Below are 20,525 nucleotides of genomic sequence, written 5' to 3'. Positions count from 1 at the left end.
CGGCCGGAGAAGTCATTTTTTTAATTAGGACGGCACATGTCTCGGACCGACCGAGGACTACGGTTTCGGTCGTCAACTGGTTGCCAAGTTTGGACCGCGATCGCGACCGGCAAACGCCATTTACGTCTGGCACGGTAAATCACCGGACGCAACTCCGGTAACCATCTGGAACCCTGATTTCTGTCCCCTTCCCCTCCGCTAACCCTTTTTGCAAAACTGACTTCTCGTGGTTGTTCCTCCACCGTCCGCTTTTATACATTTCCGGGCATGCTTTACGGTCAAGAGAGAGTTTCCCCATCGCGACAACAGCTTTTGCCCGTTGTCGAAACCGGAAATGGATTTTTTCTATTTCTACAGCATACTATTTATTTATTTTTTCTTCTCAATGTGTTTTTTAAAAACTTTTTTCTATTTTTCCATACCGTACTGCTATCACATCGTCGCGTTATGAACGTAAAGGAATTGAGAGTTAATGGATTCGGAAATGAATACATTTTTCGTCAAAACGGCCCAAAACTCTGATAAACGGCTAAGTTTTTCCCATTGTATGAATTTAAAAATTTAAAGATTTTTGAAATTCTAAACAACTTCATTTTAAATCAGTCGAAATAAACTTTTCATATCGAAAATTGATTTTTATACAATTACAATTGCATATTTACAAATTAATAAAAATTTGAATTGGGTTTTTGCACGAATCACTTAATGAAATTGAAAAAGTAATCCGACCGATACTAAGTAAATTTGTTTATGAGTTCATATATTTTTACAAATTTGAAATCTGATCACTACAAGATGTCGTATTTTTGTAATACGATTTTTTTAATCAGCTTGAAAAATTGAATACAATTTGAAAATACGCTGCTTAATTTCAGATCCCTTGTATACAAAGGAAAATATTCGTTTATTGATTAGTATTAAAAATCTCGACTTAAAGGTACTTGAATATCGTTGATATTTGGATAATAAGAGAGGTTTTAATTATTTAAATTGATAATAATAATACCACTAGATAATCGCAATAAACTGTTTATGTACTTTTATAGTTTATACTACTAAAAATAATTATTTTTATCCGTCCGTAATTAAATTAAACTAAAAGTTTCTTATAATCATTATATTGTGTTCAATTAGTTATTTTCTATTTAATTAAAAAATCATTACAAATTAATTTAATATTATGTTGCCATCTAATAATGTAATTGTTTTAAAAATGTATATAGTATTGGTTTGCTCAGTAAGGCGTATAAGGTCTATAAAATATACACATATATGTATAATTAATAGTAAGAAAATCGGGGGTTTGGTAATTTTACTGTATCTTTGAAAAAACTATTTATATAAATTTGTAATGATAATCCATCTGGTTTAAGAATTAATTGCCCCTGGAACCATGAAATAATTAAGTTTTACCTTGAGAATTAATAAAATCATACCATTAGAGAACTTACTATACCAGCTATTTTGGCCAAGAACACTACTCCTCATCTCCTCCAGGAACACAGTATTTAATATTTATGCTCATTTCTCGTGTGATCATATTATACTGGCTGTACTTCGGGGTACATAAATCAACAAGTATACCTATTTAATACTAATCTTTATATTTTAATATTAATCATTCCATATTTCACAAAAAATAAAGTCTTACACAAAGTTTTAGAAAATACATTATATGTAATACTTCATTGTATTATTTTTGCATTATGGACGAAGAATCAACAGTAAGACTGTAATTACTATCCATTATTTTTATGGTGTCTAGAAATTTGTCATTATACGAGGTATGTTCGAAAAGTCTTCTAACTTACTCGAGAACATGTAAACAGAGTAACTGATTACCACTGAAAAATAAGTATTTTTAATGTTATCTAGTATAAAATATTCCTACATTAATTATTTTACGAATAAGCAATTCTACTTCGAATCAACGGTAAAAACATTTATTTTCTTTACACACACATATATCCGAGTTAAAGTTCAAGTTTATAATATTTTTGTACATTTCAGAACATCAGATGTGCGTAAATAAAATATAAGTACACGCTTCCTGTCAATCTCCAAAATTGTAAATACATTGTTGTTCATAAATAACAAAGACATGTCAACTTTATCACTCGGACAACATTATTATTATTTATTATTTTCATATGAAATGTATCGGCTAAGATTATAAAATAGAGGTTAAGGGTAACACTAACATAACACGATTAATTAAATACATAATAATTATAAACAGCAACAATATACAAAATTTGAACAGTGTCTATCAAATATGATCACCAGAAGAGTATACTAGGTGTAGAATAATCATCAATTAATTATTATAAAAACATAACAAATGATAATTTTCCCATTAAAATTACTTTTTTTTTAAATAAATCAAATTTGATTTATATTGGTAGTATTGGATTTTAATTTATCTTAATAACACCTTCATTAATTGTATCTGTATTTATTATAAATTTGAATAAATTTTATATATCATTTTACAAAAACGAATAGTTTCACAAACACAAATAATGTCTTTTTTTTTAACACATTAATATTAAAATATAGTAATATAGTATTGAATCGAACGTTTTTCTGTTGACATATTTTTAAATTTGAAAAACTTTAATTAAATATTTACCTAAATACTAATAAGACTATTCATGTAATTAATAAAAATGCAATTCTTTTTAATATTCTAAAAATATCACTTAAGTTTATTATTTAGCACCCACTTTGTCCAATTCACTAAATTTCAGCTGTTGAATTTGAGTATTGGTTAAAGACAATCCTAAATTACGTTCAATGGTTTGTTTTATATCAACTCCCATCAAAGAGTCCATTCCTAAATCTGCTAATGTAGATGCAGCTTTAACTGAAGATGGATCTTGAATTCCTAGAAAAAACATTGATAGGCATGGTTACTTGTTTGAATTATTTATAATTTTTTATGTTAATGAATTATATTTTGTTCTTTATATCACATTCTAATTAACGTGATATGAAAATAATTAACTATTGTAGACCAGGGGCCAGAACCGTAACCTAAAAAAACCAGTACTGGAACCGGTTAACCTTTAAATTTAGGAACCGTAACTGAAATCGGAAACTTTATTTCCAAAAATGAAAAACCGTAACTGTAACCTTAATTATAAAAGGGTTAATTTATTTAGTTATTTAGATTAGTAAAACTATGGTATTGACTATTTTGTTTATCTATTTGTCGGTTCAGAAAAATAAAAGTCAAATCTTTTTGTTTTTATTATTTTGTGTTGTAAACTGTAATAGTATAATGCATATAATAAGTAAATTTGTAATATTATTATTATTTTTTTTTCTATGTTTATTAATATATTACAATTTACAATGAGTACATAATCTATCTTGTCAAATAAGTATTAAATATAATTAATGTTTATAAAAAATTTGTAGCTACAACAGTAGCCAGTATTAACTTTGATTCCTAATTAAAATTGAATTTTAAATTAAAGATTAAATATTATTTTAAAATTATTTAATATTACACAACATTACAAAATATTTTACAAATTCTTACTATGAATTGGAATAAAATAACTTAACATAACTCAAAGAAATTAATTAGAATATTTATAGTTATTTTTTAACTAATCATAATATCTTCTATTTTCATGTAATGAAACAATTAAAATTTAAACAAGAATAAATAAATAATTTCATATTATTTTTTAATAAATTTCTAATAATCAGAATTAACCGAAATTAACTGGTTCGAAAACATTTACTCTTTTAAAAAATCGAAACCTAAACCGGTACCCTTAAAAATTTAATTGAAGAACCAAAACCGAAACAACCTATAGGTTCTAGTCCCTGACGTAGACTTATCAATGACATATAATTTTATAAATAATTTAATAAATTGACATCTAAATTCTAACAGTTTTTATAAAATATATGACTTATTATAAATTGTGTTCAATATTATTTCTAACAAATTGTGAGCATATTGTATTTTAAAATGTAATCAAGATAACAATTTACCCATAATTTCAGCAACAGTTTCAGTAAGTGATTGGGATTTTGTGTCATTTGATTGTTTTCTCTTGGATGGTATAACATGTGAAGCAACAATGGCAGAACTTTGAGTTAAAAGTGTATCTAATACAGTTAAACAAGACGATATTTTTTGTGCTAATGTACCATTGATTTCTTTTTCTTCATTTCCACGTGTTAATATATATGCCATTCCGACATCTCCAATTCCTCCCCATTGAATCGATTGCTGTTGAATAAACAATTTTATTTTTTTTGGAGATATTAACAATTAAAATGTTTTAATATAAAGTGTGTTGATTGTTAATAATAATAAATATTTTTCATACAGCTGGTAGGCCTTTTTTCTGTCTTTGCTCTGAAATTCTTTCCATAATAGAATTTGCATAACCATAATTTGTTTGTCCTCTGTTACCTCGACCACATGAAATCGATGAAAAAGTAACGAAATATTCTAAATCCTTGCTTACATCTTTTGATACTTCATCTAAATATTTAGTAGTTAACACTTTACTGTTATATACTGTTTGGAAGTTAGCTACGGTTTGGTTTTCAAAAATTCCATCCCTCAAAACCTGAATTTTTGTCAAACATTTATGTTTAAAAACTATATTGCATTATATTAGTTTTATATCATACCCCGGCTAAATTGAAAATTCCACCTAATGGTCCTAAACTCAGCGCTAATTTTACAGTATCTTTAGCGCCTGTCAACGTGGTGAGATCATATGTACTAATTTCAATATTAATATTTTGGTTTCTCCAAATATTGACTCTATATTTTTGATATCCTGTTTGAATTCCACTTCGAGAACATAGAATAATATTCTTTGCTCCTCGTTGTATTGCCCACTCGGTAAGCTCCATTCCAAATCCACCAAGACCACCTAATTAAACTCAAGTTAAGATTTTAAATCGAGATACATTTAAAAGATGCTTACCTGAAAAAATGTAACTTTTATTTGAGTCAAAGTAAACCCTTCTGTAAGCTTCAAAGTTAGTTTTTAAAGCATTTTCTGCGACTTCAATAACAATCTTATTTCCAGATTTATTATTATTATATAATCTAAAGACAATGCAAAGATTAATTTTTATATTGACGATTATACTTAGGAAACTAGTTTTATTACAATGCCTAATAGTTACACTTAACGTACAACATAAACCAACATTAAAATATTAGTTAAAATGAATAATTAGCAATATAAAAATTTCAAGTTTATCTCTAATGTGTTTGAATATTATCAATTTACCTGAATGCTGCCTCAACTTCGTAATACGAAAATTCGACAAATGATAAGGGTTTTATGAAATTAAGTTTCACATTTGATTCTATAAAGGAATAAATTCTGTCGACGAATTCATTATTTAAAATGGGTATATCTTCAAATTTAACTGATATAACTCCAAATCCTTTGTTTGAGCCTAAAATATATATATATGTATATATATTATTTACTAAAATATGACCATATTATTTCTCTCCAAAATAATCATTATGTTTAAATATGAAATTAAATTTTACGTGATAAAAATGAAATGTCTGTATTTTCAGTTTGAACAATTTTCGCTTCGTCTGCAAGTAATTCTGGTAAACGATTAGAAACATTCTTTGTTAAAATAGCAAAATCGATTCCATGATTTTGAGTTAATTTTGAAACCATTTGAACGAATTTTGAATCAAACCTTGTGGTTGAAACCGGACTCACCTTAATTAAGTTAAAACAACATTATTATTCTCTTATTACAATTGAACTGTAAATATAATTTCTTTTACTCACTCCTGGATAATTTCTTTTAATATTTTCTAGTTGTTCGTTCGTTTCAGCTACAACAAATACCTTGCACTTGATGGATAGTGCAATAGAAATAGCTGCATAGTTGACACTGTTGGCACCAGCAAACACCAAAACATTTTTCGATTCTGATAAATTTCCTTTGTGTATTAGGGCATAGGAAGCCTAAATTATACAATATTATTATTTTGAACTTATATATTGTTCGGTTGTTTTAGAATTATTACCACAAAGAATGAATAAGGTACAGTAGCGGCTTGTTTCAGAGTCCAATTTTGGGGCACTTTCCATAAAAGAGCATTATTTTGATCAATAGTTGAAGATAAGGCTCCACTTTTAACTAGTCCCATTACTCTTTGACCATCTGATTTAATACCAGAAAATTCCACACCAAATTCAGTTTTCTATAAGAAAAATGTATATATATATATATAAACATTTGTGTATATACTCGTGTAATCTGTTGTTACTACTTGAATTTAATGTGAAACTAATTTTATTTTAAAGTTATAAATTATATAATTTAAATTATTACCATTGAAGAAACTGCAGCTAAATCGACATTGTTGACACCCACGTAAGATACTTTAATTAAATCATTATCATTACAACTGGAATACCTGTAAATTAAGTATAATTTGGGATAAAAATATGAGTTTATTTATATATTTATAATACAAATGTATCTACTTCGACGATTGGACCCATTGAAGTGTTGTCAGATCACCTTTTGTCAGTACGGATACTTTTGCATCTTTTGTTTGAACATTTGTAGCAGTTTTCACATTGATCGGTAAATGTCGGTATGATCCCCACACACCGTTTCTTTCCACGTTAAAGAACAGATCAATTTCCAATAGCGGTGCGAAATCTTTCAAAGTGTATTTTTTACCAGAGTCAGTCAATATGCATCTAGGTAAAACGTTTAAGTTGATAACAAACAATCTAATTTTCAAATATATTCGAAAAAAAACTACCTACCTAATGGGATTTTCTTCACCGGTAAATTCTTCAACTAAACATTTAGACAGACCCAAAACACCATTAACATTTTTATCACTATATACTATAACTTTTTTGTTTGGATTTTCTTTGCTGTTCTTAAGTTCTTTTTTCAAAGTTTCTATCCATGAAAAATCTTCGTCTTCAATTTTTAAAGTTGTATACTCATATTCAGGTGATACCTATGCAATAAACCAAAATGTAAACCAAAAATTGTAACATTTATTAAAAATGTCTACTTACTTTTTTTAGAAGAAAATAATTCTTATTATTATTTTCAATAACGGCAACTTTTTGGAGATTTGATTCTTTTAATGTTGCTGACAGTACAATAGAGGTATTTTCCACTAACAGTACAAATCCTCTTGGAGCCAAAGCGGCTGCAATTTTACTCAAAAAAGAAACTTCAAATTGAGTGTTCTCCACAACTACTAAATGGTATCCTTCTGGTAATGATGAATTTTCAATATTGAAATTCACTATTTCGATATCTAATGCTGTTAATTTGCTCGATTCGACATTAACAGGCCCATTTGAAAGAACCGAATAGTCTACCTAAAACACAATGATAATTCTATATTGAATCTTTCATACTTTCAACCAAAAAATTCTTACATAAAAGTTGGCTTCTGCTTCAATTATTTGAACGATTTCTGGAGCTAATAGATTATCTTTATAAATTTCTGTTGCTTTTATATATCGTATTCCTACATTTTCCATGAATAAACCAACCAATCCATAAAGTACTTCATAAGTAGATAATTCTTCAGACTAATTAAATAAAACAAAACAATGTGTATTTATTTATAATAAAATGCTTCCTATTATTATATACTCACTTTATAAGTATACGGTATAAACGAATGACGTTCCAAAGTTGGTAAATGTGCATTCTTTCTCAATGGTGCAGGCGATACTTTTAAATTTGAAATAGTGACTCCACCAGACTGTGTGATTTTATCATTATCAAAATGATTTACTTCAACTTCTAAGTATAAAAATTGTTTAGTAAATATAATAATTTATACAATAATAAGTAACAATTATTTATCATTACCATTTGTATTTGATGACTTATCAATAACTTGTTTATGATACACAGGATCGATAATAACTTCTTTAATGTATGTTGGTAAACGAAGTTCTCTCGCTATGATAGATATAAGTTCAAATTGTAAGAGGGTATCAATATAAGACACCCAGTTACCAGTCCAAGCCACTTTGCCTTTAGAACCTAAAATATTAATATTTTGTTTAGTTTTTTTTTACAAATAATTACTTTCAAAATTCCTCACCTTCGCTGTTTGCTTCTATAAAACCTAAGAAAGCATCTTTATATTGGTATCCACGAAGCCTCAATTCCTTGTAAAAGTCATCAGATTTCAGAATCATATTTTCAGAAACCATTGAAGGGTGTTCAATTTGAATTTGTGCATTATTTTCATTCAGTAGTTTTACACTACCGGTTACTGTTAATGATCCTCCTTCCAATAACTCAAATTCACCTGATCCGTTAAGAATGTTTATATTGAACTTAACAGTACCTAAAAATAAAACGATTTACAAGTCAAATAATATATCGAATCGTATAGCTTTATATTAGTTTTTTCCTTACTCTCAGTATTAAGAACAGTAGGCCTAAGAAATCTTAAATTCTCAAAAGTTACCGGTACATCTTCAAACCACTTTCCTTGAAGTTTTGCAAAAGCTTTCCAAACCAATGTCTAAATTACATAATTTATTCAATAGTTAATACTAATAATGTATACAATTTTTTCTATACATTGCATACGTTTCTGAATAATATATAATATAGTATAATGTAATTTTTTTTCCATATTAAATTTTACTAATTTTTTATGAGGTAATATATATTTAGGTATGTATAAATTTAACAAACTCTAACACGTAAAATATATTTATACTTTTTCTTACTATATATCCAGCAGCTGGATATAGTACACGTCCATCGATCGTATGTCCTACCAAATATTTATCTTGATCCGTTTTTATATCAACTTCAATTTGATTATCACTTGATCCATGACTCTATAAAAAAAAAAAAAAAAAAATTAACTCAATTTTATAAATTAAAGCTTTAGATATTTAATCGCAAAATATGTTATTTATTCCACTTGCCAATATAAGGTAACTCTTAAGGCTTTTATAAATAATTCTATAACACTATACTTTATTACATACCTTTTCTATGAAATCTGGTACTATATAGTTAGTTGAATGATCCCATTTTAACATTGGAGATATCATTGGTGTCCCTCTAATGACTGGATATTCAACTTTTCCGTATATATTCTGTATTTGTGGCTTTGCTCCGGCGATATACATCCTTTAATAATTATAATCAAATTAATCAGTACAGTTAAATTTAAATTTAAAGAACCGGAATATCGATCGAAAAAGTTTTTTGACTTAAGGTTCTAAAAGGTTTTTTTAGATTCTTATGATAAATCATGTATAAAAACGATGTATTATGTATTGCACATTAAAAAAAAAAAATTGTTTAAATTTAATATATTAATATATGAATAATATGATTTAGTAGTATAAGTTCATAAAATCTACAAAATCAATTATTAGTGCATACTAACAGATTATTTAAGAAAATTGATTCTAAAGGTAATACAAATAATAAATGACTATAAAAATATAATTATGATTCAAAATACTAATTTAATTCCAACTAAATTATATAAAAACTATTTATATTTGTTTTAGTGCTAGCAAAGATCAAATATCACAATTTACAGCATCATATAAAAGAGTACCGTATCAAAAATATTTCTCACCAAAACTAAAAAAAATGTTTTCCTTTCATATAAATATTACTTATGCATTAATATAATATTTAAATAAATTACATTTTATTTTGCTATCATTATATTAATATGCAGCAACATTATTTATAATGGTTTTATAAATAATATAATACTATGACAATTTTATAGTTTTGTGATGCATATGATTATCTACATAATTTTTAAATTATGTTTTAACTGCAGTAACATTTTTGGAATCTGTCTTTAAAGATAAAATCAAATATGAAGTATTTAATAATAATTTTAAGAGTTTATGATTAAAAACAAAACAAAAATATTTAAATTTGTAGGTACACACTTGATAGCAAAATCCTCACAGGTATCTATAATTTTTTTCATAATTATAATAATTTTATACTTTTTTGATAAGATTAAAAAAAATTCTATAGAAAATTATAATATTTCCCATAAAATTTCATGTTATATAGTTTTATTTCAAACCAAAACTGAAATTATATATTTTAAAAAACCAGAATTGAAACCGAAACCCTTAAATCGTAAAGGTTCCAGTCACTGATTGAAAAAAACCCAATGAACAGTTATACTTACTTTCCAATAGCTTCTAACAAGAAGTTCGTATGATTTGAAACAGTTTTTTTGGTTAAACCGATATTTGTAACTGTAGGAGGTAAAGATCTTTTTAAAACGGCTTGCAGCAAACAATGTGGTGCAATTTCAATTGCTATAGCGTTTGACGGTATATGCTTTATTGCAGTATGGAAGTAAACTGGTGAACTTATATTATTTAAATGATAGTCCACCGATGGGTACTGGGCTTCAGGTGTGTTCCATTGATCTTCTGGTAATGATGTACTCTTCCATCGATTGGATTTTTGTTTAGGATTCTTCATAACCTATTTATTAATTATTATAACAATTATTACATTTTATTATTATAATATATTATGATAGTATAATTTTTATGAACAATTATGTAAGATTAATTCAAATAATTTACGTTTAAATTATTTTATTATATTATAATTACCTTTTCATAGTATGGTCTTAATGCTGGTATAAGTTTTTGTAAGTATGGTGAATGGAAAGCATATCCCATTGAATCTACAGGCTTAGCAAATATACCTTCATTCTTCAAGGTTTCAGCGAATTTCAAAGTTATATCTTTAGGTCCCGAAATAGTAACACTGTCAGCACTGTTGTGGCAAGCAGCTATTATACCATCGGGAAGTCTTCTATTAGTTTCCTCCCAAGATAATCCTACTGCCACCATAGCTCCAACTGGCACGTCTATCTGAGTCAGTATTTTAGACCTCCAGTACATTGTCAACAATGCTTCTTCCAAAGTGAAACAACCATCGACATATGCACACGCGATTTCTCCAACAGAATGACCAATAATACCATCAGGTTCAATGCCTAGTGAGAGTAAAATATCGACCAGACCTATCTATAAATGCATAATGCAATATATAATGAGACTGCAAAAATAACGGTTAACCTTTACATCAGCAGGACACAACCTTTTTTGATCCACGACCCTCAAATTAATTTACTTCAATGAGGCAATTCCTTTTTCTACCAACATTATGTTAGTGTATAATATATACTTATTTAATGTATACAAAATTGTATTTAAATTAGAGTTTTATAAAATCTAAATTATAAATATAAACTTATACAAAGTTATATATATATATATATAATATATAAATTTTTCATTTGATGTTACATTATTGGCCGCAGTCAACGAGTTGTGTCCCGACAAAAATGTATGTTTTAATATGTTTTACTATTTATATTATACTTTACTATAGTGCAGAGATTAAGGTGTACATATATCACGTACTATTGTAGATTTTAAAATAGCAACTCATTTTAAAATCGCCAATGCGTGGTCAATGATAGAAATGAAAGGCTGTCGCTTCTATCTTGATCAAAATTGGTGGCGAAAAATTCAAGAAATCAGCTCATCAGAAAAATATAAGGATCAATTTTTGGAAATAAGCAAATTTTTAAAGTACTTTCTTGATCCAGATGAAGTAGAAAATGCATTTTTATTTAATTTGATGTCATGTAATGTTTCAAATAATTCTGAAGTTCTTAAATTTGCAACTTATTTAATGGATAACTATGTTATGAATTATGCCGTATTTTATTCTTGTGAAAAATTTTGTCTACGTATTAAATGTGTAATATTGTAATTGGAAAATGTATCACCTTGTGTATATAACTTATGTAGATGTTCTTGAACATTTTATTCTTTGAGACACAATTCGTGTAACCCAAAAAAATCCACCGGACACAACTCCGTATTTGAGACACAACTCGTTTGCGACCTTATTGGCTATTCTCTAATAAAATTTGGCGACCACTTTAAAGGTCCTAGCCAGAAGGTTGCGCATCACTGCTGAATACGTACATATTGTATAAATTTATTACCTGGACAATAATAATCGTGATTGTTACATTGCATATACTCTTAAACGTGTTTTCATTGGATTTGTAAAATAAGTCATGAACACTGTAGCCATAAGGAATTAGTATGTTATGCGCTTTGTCAACAGTGGTTTTAAACGCTTTGAATTTTATTAAATCTTTGACCAATTCTAATGATTGACTTCCCATACCCGGAAAAATAAAGTACACTGGCCTTTTATCTTCGGATACATTACCTTGCTAAAATATTTACATATCAATGAAATTATTTACTCAAATGCAACTATTTATTATATATTAAAATAATTACAGCAACTTCAACATTTCGAGGATTTTCTCCAAGAATAGAATAACCGGAAAATTTATAACCAGGTATTGGTGATTTATATATATCATCAATCAAAGTTAAAAGATCATCATTATCTGCATATTTTTCTAACTAAAAATAAAATTTAATTTATATTAATTTTGATCAATGATTTCGTGACATAAGAAACATACAATTTCAAATTGATCTTGTAACAATTCTCTTGTTCTTCCTGACAAAAATACGAGCCTTGGAATCTCAAGTTTTGGCAGCGATATAGGTTGTGCTATTTTACTATTAGCTTTTAAAATAACATGGACATTTGTTCCTCCGACTCCAAATGAATTAATAGAAATCTTATCACCTGGCAATGGAGTTTGCTTATCGACAACCTAGACAATTTTTAAGTATTTTGATTGCTTTTAAATTATTATTTTATTCGAAGATTTTGGTGTCACCTTCAATTCACCGTTAACAAGTTTTGGAATATTGTGATTCAGCGTTTCAAAATTGATGTTAGCTGGAATAATTCCGGTTTCCAAAGCATAGAGCACTTTGGCTATTGATACCAAACCCGATACTGGTTCCGCGTGACCTACATTTGATTTAACCGAACCGACGAGCAGAGGAACTTTACGATCAATACAAAAAACATCTGAAATGGCATTTAACTCTTGTTTGTCGCCCACCTATAAGCATAATAATTTCAGGAAACATTTCTAAAAAAAAATCAACCATTTAATTTTCATACGCCTGTTCCTGTTCCATGAGCTTCGACATAGTGAACTTCGGAAGGTTTCAAATTAGCACGCGCATAAGTCTCTCTAATTAATTGACTTTGTATTGATTGCGAAGGATATGTTGCTCCTTCGACTTTAAATCCATCAGTGTTAGTAGATGAGCCTACTACAGTAGCGTAGATTCTTTTGGCGTCTATAGACTTTCTGATATAAATTGCAACGATTGCTTCACTTCTTACATAACCATTTGCTGTAAATGATTAATGCAAAACGTCTTTATTTTATATTATTTTATACTTCTCTAGTTGACTACTTACCACCAATATCAAAAGGTCTGCTGGTTCCGGTGGGACTAAGCATATTATACTTATGGTACATAACCGAAATGGCGGGTTTTAAGAGTAAATTAGTGCCTGCTACAATAGCAGCATCGCATTGGCCTGCTTGTATCGCTAAGATGGCGTCATGCAAACAAAATAACGCACTCGAACACGCAGTATCAATGGCCACACTTGGACCTGTATAAAATATTTTTAATTTAAAAACGAGAAATTACATTTATTCACATAATTTATTTTTACCTTTGAAATTGTATTGGAAAGAAATCCTGTTAGCTAACATGGATCTAATTGCACCAATAGTTTCGTAACCAGTTAGTTTTTCTGGTGTACGTTCAAAAAAATCCGAAGTTTCGTTCGTCATCAGACCAACATACACTCCAGTTTTTGTGCCACGAATATCCTGTGGATTTACACCTGTAAAAATTTGACACCGTAGATTAAATGAAAATGTATTTTAATTTTTAAATGTCAAGAGTAAGTTATTATATACCTGCATCAACTATGGCTTCATGTGTAACCTCAAGTAATATTCTAAGCTGAAGATCCATACAATTAGCCAATTTTGAATGGATACCGAAGAATTCTGCATCAAATTTGGAAATATCCTTTAATTTTCCTGTCCTTGATGGAACTCCATATATCCCTATATGTAATCAAATGGAATTTAAAATTATTTAAATATTATTGAAAAAATTATTATTAAAATATTGAAAAAAAATTATTGAAACATGATGGTCCTAGAATAATAATGAATTATTAATCGATTAAATAAAGCTAACACCTTATGAAACATAATACTCTTAAATCTATATATATCTATCGTTTTAAAATAGTATAATTAGAATGAGATATTTTGCATTAAAATCATATTTAAATATCAAATATTACATTTTATATTAATCTGTAAATTAATCATTCAAAATTGAATAATCGTGCCATAAATTAAATTTACCTGGTGACCATCTTCTATTATCGAGAGTCAAAAGATCTTCGTTATTGTACAGCTTTTGCTTAAATTCTTCGGTAGAATCACATTCTGGAAATCTTCCAGCAATACCAGAAATCACTATTTCTGTTGTTTCCGGCATACCTAAAAAATACAATTTTATCAATACCAATTGTTGTGATAATTACATAATTATATAAAAACTTTTAATTATATTAATTTAAAAAAATTTATTTTCACTAAACTACACATTTTTAGCCCTTAAGAATATTGATAATTTTTCAAAGAATCGTTGTTACATTTAATTTAATACCAAAGGTTAATATTCTAAGTATCTTATCATAATTGTATTATATTCTGTTGGTTAATGTATTATTAACTTATTATCTGTTTTAATTGAAAGCAACAATAAATAATTTAACACGTTGAGTGCCAGTGTATTTATGGTGCGCATATAGTAAGTTTCCGCGCCAAAACTGAGCCGCGACGCCGTCGGTCGACTACGTGTCGACACCGGTTCTGCGCGCCGTGCACCGTAAAATTGTTATTTAAATATTATAAAAAAAATTATTTTCTGTACGAATATATACTATATTATCAAGGTTATTTTTTTAAAAAGTAATCAATAAAATGTAATAAATACAAAATTTACATGAAAAACAAAATTATTTACGTATAATATTAGCTGTTAAAAAATAAACAGATTTTTAATTTTTGGAAAATAAAACGAATCATTAACATAATATTAAATTAATTATAATTATGTAAAAATATGAATGTAGAGTGTACCATAGTATGCGAACATAAATATAGGTACATTTATTGTTATTGTACATCCGAGCAAGATACACCTGTAGATTATTAAAATAAACTAATACTATTTCGTCAGAATATTATTAACAACGAAAATAATATGATATCAATATATTATCGGAAATAGCACAGCCGCGTAATCGGTATTGCCGTCGCCGTCGTCATCATTCGGAAAAAATTAATTAAAACTCGCTAAAAATAGCTACGCAAAATCCAAATATACCATTGAAATCACGACATCCTACTGAATAACCACATAAAAATATTGAAACATTGCGTCTATAACCGATCAAATAATACACCCATAAAGATATACATAACATTTGTCGACTACGTGTCGACAGTGGCATTGAACGTGTTAACCAAGAAATTAAGCATTAAAAATATAAAATAAGAAACAAATACAAACGACTTTAATGAATCCAAAGCTTTCTTTAATGAGTTACTCTACTATATCCTATATACTTCATATTTAAATATTCATTTGTGTATTTTTAAAAAATTTAAAGGATTAATCAGAAATCAGAATTCCAAGAGTTTTAAATCGTTTATTGCTTTCAAAATAATTACAGGTACTCGCAGTAAAATATTTCTCGCTAAAAAATAAGTAGTTATAGTTACAATCATGAAAAATTAATTGATTTAAATGTCAGAAATACTTGAAAAATTTTTTTTAAAAAAAAAGGAATAAAATAGCTTTTATTTAATCAGTTCTAGATTTTAGACAAATGCAGTATATGGATCAAAATTTTTTTAAGAAGTAGATCTGTTTAAACTCCTTTTTAAAAATACAAAATAATTTTAAATAAGACAAGTTTTACTGCGTATAATGATGATAAAAGAGTTGAAGATACTTCAAAATATTATAAAACACAATATTTTCTAGATCTATTCTGAGTGTCTTCTCTGTAAGAAGCTTACTGACCGGAATTTTCGTTTTTCTTTTGAATATGAACACTGATTTTGCTGTACGAATATAGTATACAGTACATGTAGTATGTATGTAGTAAACAAGTTTCGATTTAAAATTACAAAATTTCTGTGGACAATTTAAAAAGTTTTACTAAACGATGTTAGATATATATAGACGCTTTGTATTTCATTAAAAATTTCAAATGTTGAATATTTTATTCTGTCATTTTTATCAAATAATAGTTAAATTTTATAAAAGAGTTAAAAAAAGATGTTTCAATCAAAGGTATTAAATTACATTACAAAATTATCTAATAATTGCTTATTAAAGTAGTAGTGTGAATATTTAATACACTTTTTTTACTATAATCTGAACATTTTCAAACATTAATCTTTATGTTTTATATATAGGTATATCTATATTATTTTGAAAAAAAATATACATCATTAATCATAACTTTTTTTGTGTCACTGAGGTATTGAATGTTCTATAATCCGCTAAAATAACGATTTAATTTAACTTATTGATCTCATATATCTTTAACCTTCGTTTTAATTTTTTAATGATTTGTTATTGTTAATTTGATTTCATTTATATTTCATTATATCACTTATTAATAGCTATATAACTTTTGAATTAATACCACTAAAAATATAACGCTACAAAACTGATTTAATGGTTTTGATATATATATATATATATTTAATAATAATATTAAATTAATAATAATTCGATGTTCTAACATAGTTAACGTTGTTATGCAATTTTAAAAAGTTATAAGTTTATTTTTCATCAAAGATAATGCAACATTACAATAAATTATTAGAATAAAAATCTCAAATTTAAGTATCTTTAAATATCTAATATATATATTTAAAATAAAATAGTTTATTCAACGATTAACTAATTGTATAATAATACCTTTATCAATCTGTGATATAGTCAACAAAAACTGAATATAAGTCAATTGTCTCTTTAATAGATAATTAAAGTTATTAAACAAATTTCTTATTATACCTATAATTTTTATTTTTATTTTAGTTAAATTTGCTTTAATTACAAACAAATATTACAACAAATACTTATAATTATCTCAAACTATTAATATATATTCCTCCAATGTGTATTTATTATACCTCTAAAATCTGGGTCTTAGACAACCCTATAAGTTCATTAAACACATATTAAATAATAAATGCGGAGAAGTCAATAAAGTGAAAAAAATATGCACTAATTGATTTAAGTAACAATAAATTTAATTTTACTTCACTTTAAATAATATCTTGATTTTTTAATCGACAGTGTATATTTAAGGTCAAAGTGAATCAATCATAAAAAAATTCTATCAGATGGTATAATAACTATACGTTTAATTAACTGTAAATAACACTGACGGCATGATTAATTATATCATACAAAATAATCTTAAATAATAATTAAGAAAAAATAATAAACTCTAAATAACATTCATAACATTTATCAATTTTAAAACTTTGAAAACATTGTTCAATACAAAAAAAAAAAAAAAAATACGAACAACTTCTTTTAGTGAGGTATAGGATTGTGTAGGAAACTTGATACTTAGTGTTTATCTTCATAATTCCATTTCTTGGACTAAATAAGATATTGTGGTAGCAAATAAACATTTTATAGTGAATGACATAGATAATACCTACTTTGTTGTTCACTACACAATCATAAACATCATATTTTTACTATCGTTTTCAATAAATACCCAAAACGAAGTGTCTAGCTATGTATATTTTCAAAATATTGTATTAACACTCTAGTGGTAAGCTTTTTTTAGTGTATAGAAATCAAAGTTCATTATTTAAAACTAAAAACCAACGTTAAAATATCATGAAATCTTCAATGTCTCATTATTTCTTTTTTAATAAAATAAAATAAAATGTGGCTTTAGTGTAACTACTCTGCAATATTATAATGAAAAAAATAATTAAAAAGATACTATAAATCGATTTAGTGGTAGATTTTAGACCGTATTAGTCATTTGTTGTATTAGTAATAAATATAAATGTATAAAATTTACTACTAATATTTAAGTTCATTGATAAATAATTATATTCTGAAAATAATTGAATGAAAACTTATAAAAAATTCATATTGAATAATGCTATTAACAAAATTATTTATAAAAATTACTATCTATGACATCTTTGAAATGTATGAAAACATATTTGACAGTAAATTGTTTTGATCTTAAATTTGCATAAAATATCTTAAGGTTTGCTTTACAAAATTTTTTTTTTCGTCGAATAGAAATACGCTAATATTATTTTATCATCAGATTTATTGAATGGAATAAATTTAGTATAATTTCATGAATAAATTTTCCTATTTTCCTTCGTATAAGAAAAACCACTAAGAGAATTAAAGCATTATTCTTGAAAATATAACCAGTATCTAATTTTAAGCCGAAGAATCACTGAATGATACTTGATGCAGATTAAATCGAAATATTATATATATTTAAAAAAAATACAAAAACAAAATACTAAAATAATAAGCTAATTATGTAGATAATTAAACTAAAATGTAAATATAAAATGTATATAAAATGTAATTTATAACATAATATATCACATATCATTGTATAATAGAAAAAATAAATTTCAGAGTGTAGCATATAAGTCCATTGATTTTACAAATAATAAATTTCAGTAAACACTTAATGAAAAGTTAAAAATATCACCTAGACAGTTTTTTTTTTAGATTATTAGAAAAAAAGTTAATTTAACATGTGTCAATTTTTTTATTTTTCAAAACTATTCCACAATATTTTTTCAGCAAGGTACAAATTATTTTTGGAAGGCCTGACAATTATTCGAAATCTCTTAATTTATTTTATCATAAGTTATTATTATGTCTACCAAATATTTATTTTAGTAAATATTATTAAGTTATTAAATACAAATTTCAATTATTATTATAAAATATGTTTCTTAACTCATTTTTAGATATAAATTTAGAATACAGATTAAAGTGTTTACAAACATAATAACTAAATACTATTTAATAAATATTAAAAACTTAATAAATAAATTAATATAATGATTTTTAGACAATATTGCAATAAAAAATTAATATTTATTTATAATTAATAATAAAATATTTCTTATTGATAAATTTTTCATCACAGCATAGAGTGTTATAGATATTTTACTTTATATTAATATATAAAAATTTGTAATAAAATTTCAAAATAATTGTACAAACCTTAAATGGGTATCCAAAAATGTATTCGAAAAGTAAAAAACGCTGTTCAAAATTGTATAAAAATTACCTAAAATAAAAACTAGACGACTCAATGCTGGACGGTTGATCGTTAAGTAGGTACTAAAATAGAGCGTAGTTTGCTCACCTTAAAAAATATATTTAGATTCCATACGAAAATTAAAATTTATAAACGTAAACAATTTATCATTTATCTAACATCTATATTTCATTTTATGTACCTATTATTGTTCACTCAAGAGCATATCCCAGAAATAAAATGTATACGAGTTTGTCTAATCCGATAACAGAAGGTCAGACTTTTGGCTATTAATTAGGCTTGAGCGAACGTATTTCAAAACAATATATCTAAAAAGAGTAGTATATCGCTTTAATTATTAATTTTACATCATTTCTAAAAATATCGATAAGCAATATCAGATCAATGTTCTTACTATATATAAAATTGAAGTGTTCAAGTGAATGTTTGCTTATTTTAAGTGTAATACACAAATTATAATTTAACTTGGGTTACAGTAAAAAAAGGTTTACAATTATAAATATTTATTGTATAAAAATGACATGCTTTTATAAATTATATAATATGATAAATTAATTCGTATTAGAAAGGTATTCAACTATTGTATTATAATTAATGTTATTCTAATCGAATATATTAGTAATGTCCAACAGACACTTCAAAGACAAAACTTTTATTTAGCATTTTTTTAGGTTTTTTTTCTACAGTATACGAGTATATTATATAGTATTTATATAAATTAAAATTTCAAATTTAAAGAAACATTTTTTAAAAGCACAATCTAGAGTTTTAAAATTCTTGGGCCAAATATTCCTTTACCAACTCAACCAATGCCAACACGTTAAGAACTTAGATAGAAGTTGTAGTATACTAATGTGAATATTTTCAATTTATTAAGGCTGTAGTTGATAGATTTGAAAAAACAATGCCATAGTTTTTCGTATTAAAAAAATGAAACATATAATAGCAGTTGAAGAAATGTTATCAAATTTAATATTTATTAAAGCCAACAATTGAAAAGTACCAAGTTGTATAACTTCCAAAGTTATATTATTAATTGATGTCGTAAATTAAATCAAAATTTGTATTTTGAATAATACATGTAATTATGAAAAAGCAATAAAGAAAAAATTTAA

At 26.1% G+C, this 20,525-nt stretch overlaps 1 protein-coding gene across 1 annotated transcript; it reads right to left on the bottom strand.

The window, feature by feature from the left end:
• Nucleotides 1–2,438: 2,438 nt before the first annotated feature.
• LOC112690363 (fatty acid synthase-like) lies at nt 2,439–19,509 on the bottom strand. The gene is made up of 32 exons (XM_025564367.1): nt 19,353–19,509; nt 14,396–14,533; nt 13,934–14,086; nt 13,684–13,857; nt 13,420–13,620; nt 13,114–13,352; nt 12,821–13,051; nt 12,557–12,754; nt 12,366–12,494; nt 12,059–12,295; nt 10,647–11,066; nt 10,208–10,512; nt 9,024–9,168; nt 8,757–8,870; nt 8,437–8,545; nt 8,117–8,365; nt 7,879–8,055; nt 7,661–7,809; nt 7,437–7,592; nt 7,065–7,376; nt 6,801–7,003; nt 6,510–6,731; nt 6,355–6,439; nt 6,047–6,223; nt 5,805–5,984; nt 5,549–5,732; nt 5,277–5,448; nt 4,965–5,089; nt 4,663–4,910; nt 4,353–4,598; nt 4,012–4,252; nt 2,439–2,887 (listed from the first exon to the last, which is right to left on the bottom strand). The coding sequence occupies exons 2-32, from the start codon at nt 14,529–14,531 to the stop codon at nt 2,712–2,714; spliced, it is 6,093 nt and encodes a 2,030-aa protein (XP_025420152.1). The 5' UTR covers nt 14,532–14,533; nt 19,353–19,509; the 3' UTR covers nt 2,439–2,711.
• Between the last annotated feature and the right edge of the window lie 1,016 nt (nt 19,510–20,525).

The sequence above is a fragment of the Sipha flava genome, unplaced genomic scaffold (assembly GCF_003268045.1).
Source record: "Sipha flava isolate LNK unplaced genomic scaffold, YSA_version1 49_pilon_pilon, whole genome shotgun sequence".
Classification (NCBI taxonomy): domain Eukaryota; kingdom Metazoa; phylum Arthropoda; class Insecta; order Hemiptera; family Aphididae; genus Sipha; species Sipha flava.
The sequence above is the reverse complement of the archived record's forward strand: the minus strand, read 5'-3'. Positions and strand labels throughout refer to the sequence as shown.

What these genes read in the sequence shown, in the direction of transcription:
- LOC112690363 (XM_025564367.1), bottom strand. Translation starts at nt 14,531, where the DNA reads ATGCCGGAAACAACAGAAATAGTGATTTCTGGTATTGCTGGAAGATTT. An exon ending in ATCCAGCTGCTGGATATATA is followed by an intron (nt 8,546 to 8,756) that starts GTAAGAAAAAGT and finishes TATGTAATTTAG; the next exon opens with ACATTGGTTTGGAAAGCTTT. An exon ending in TAAAAGTTACATTTTTTCAG is followed by an intron (nt 4,911 to 4,964) that starts GTAAGCATCTTT and finishes GAGTTTAATTAG; the next exon opens with GTGGTCTTGGTGGATTTGGA.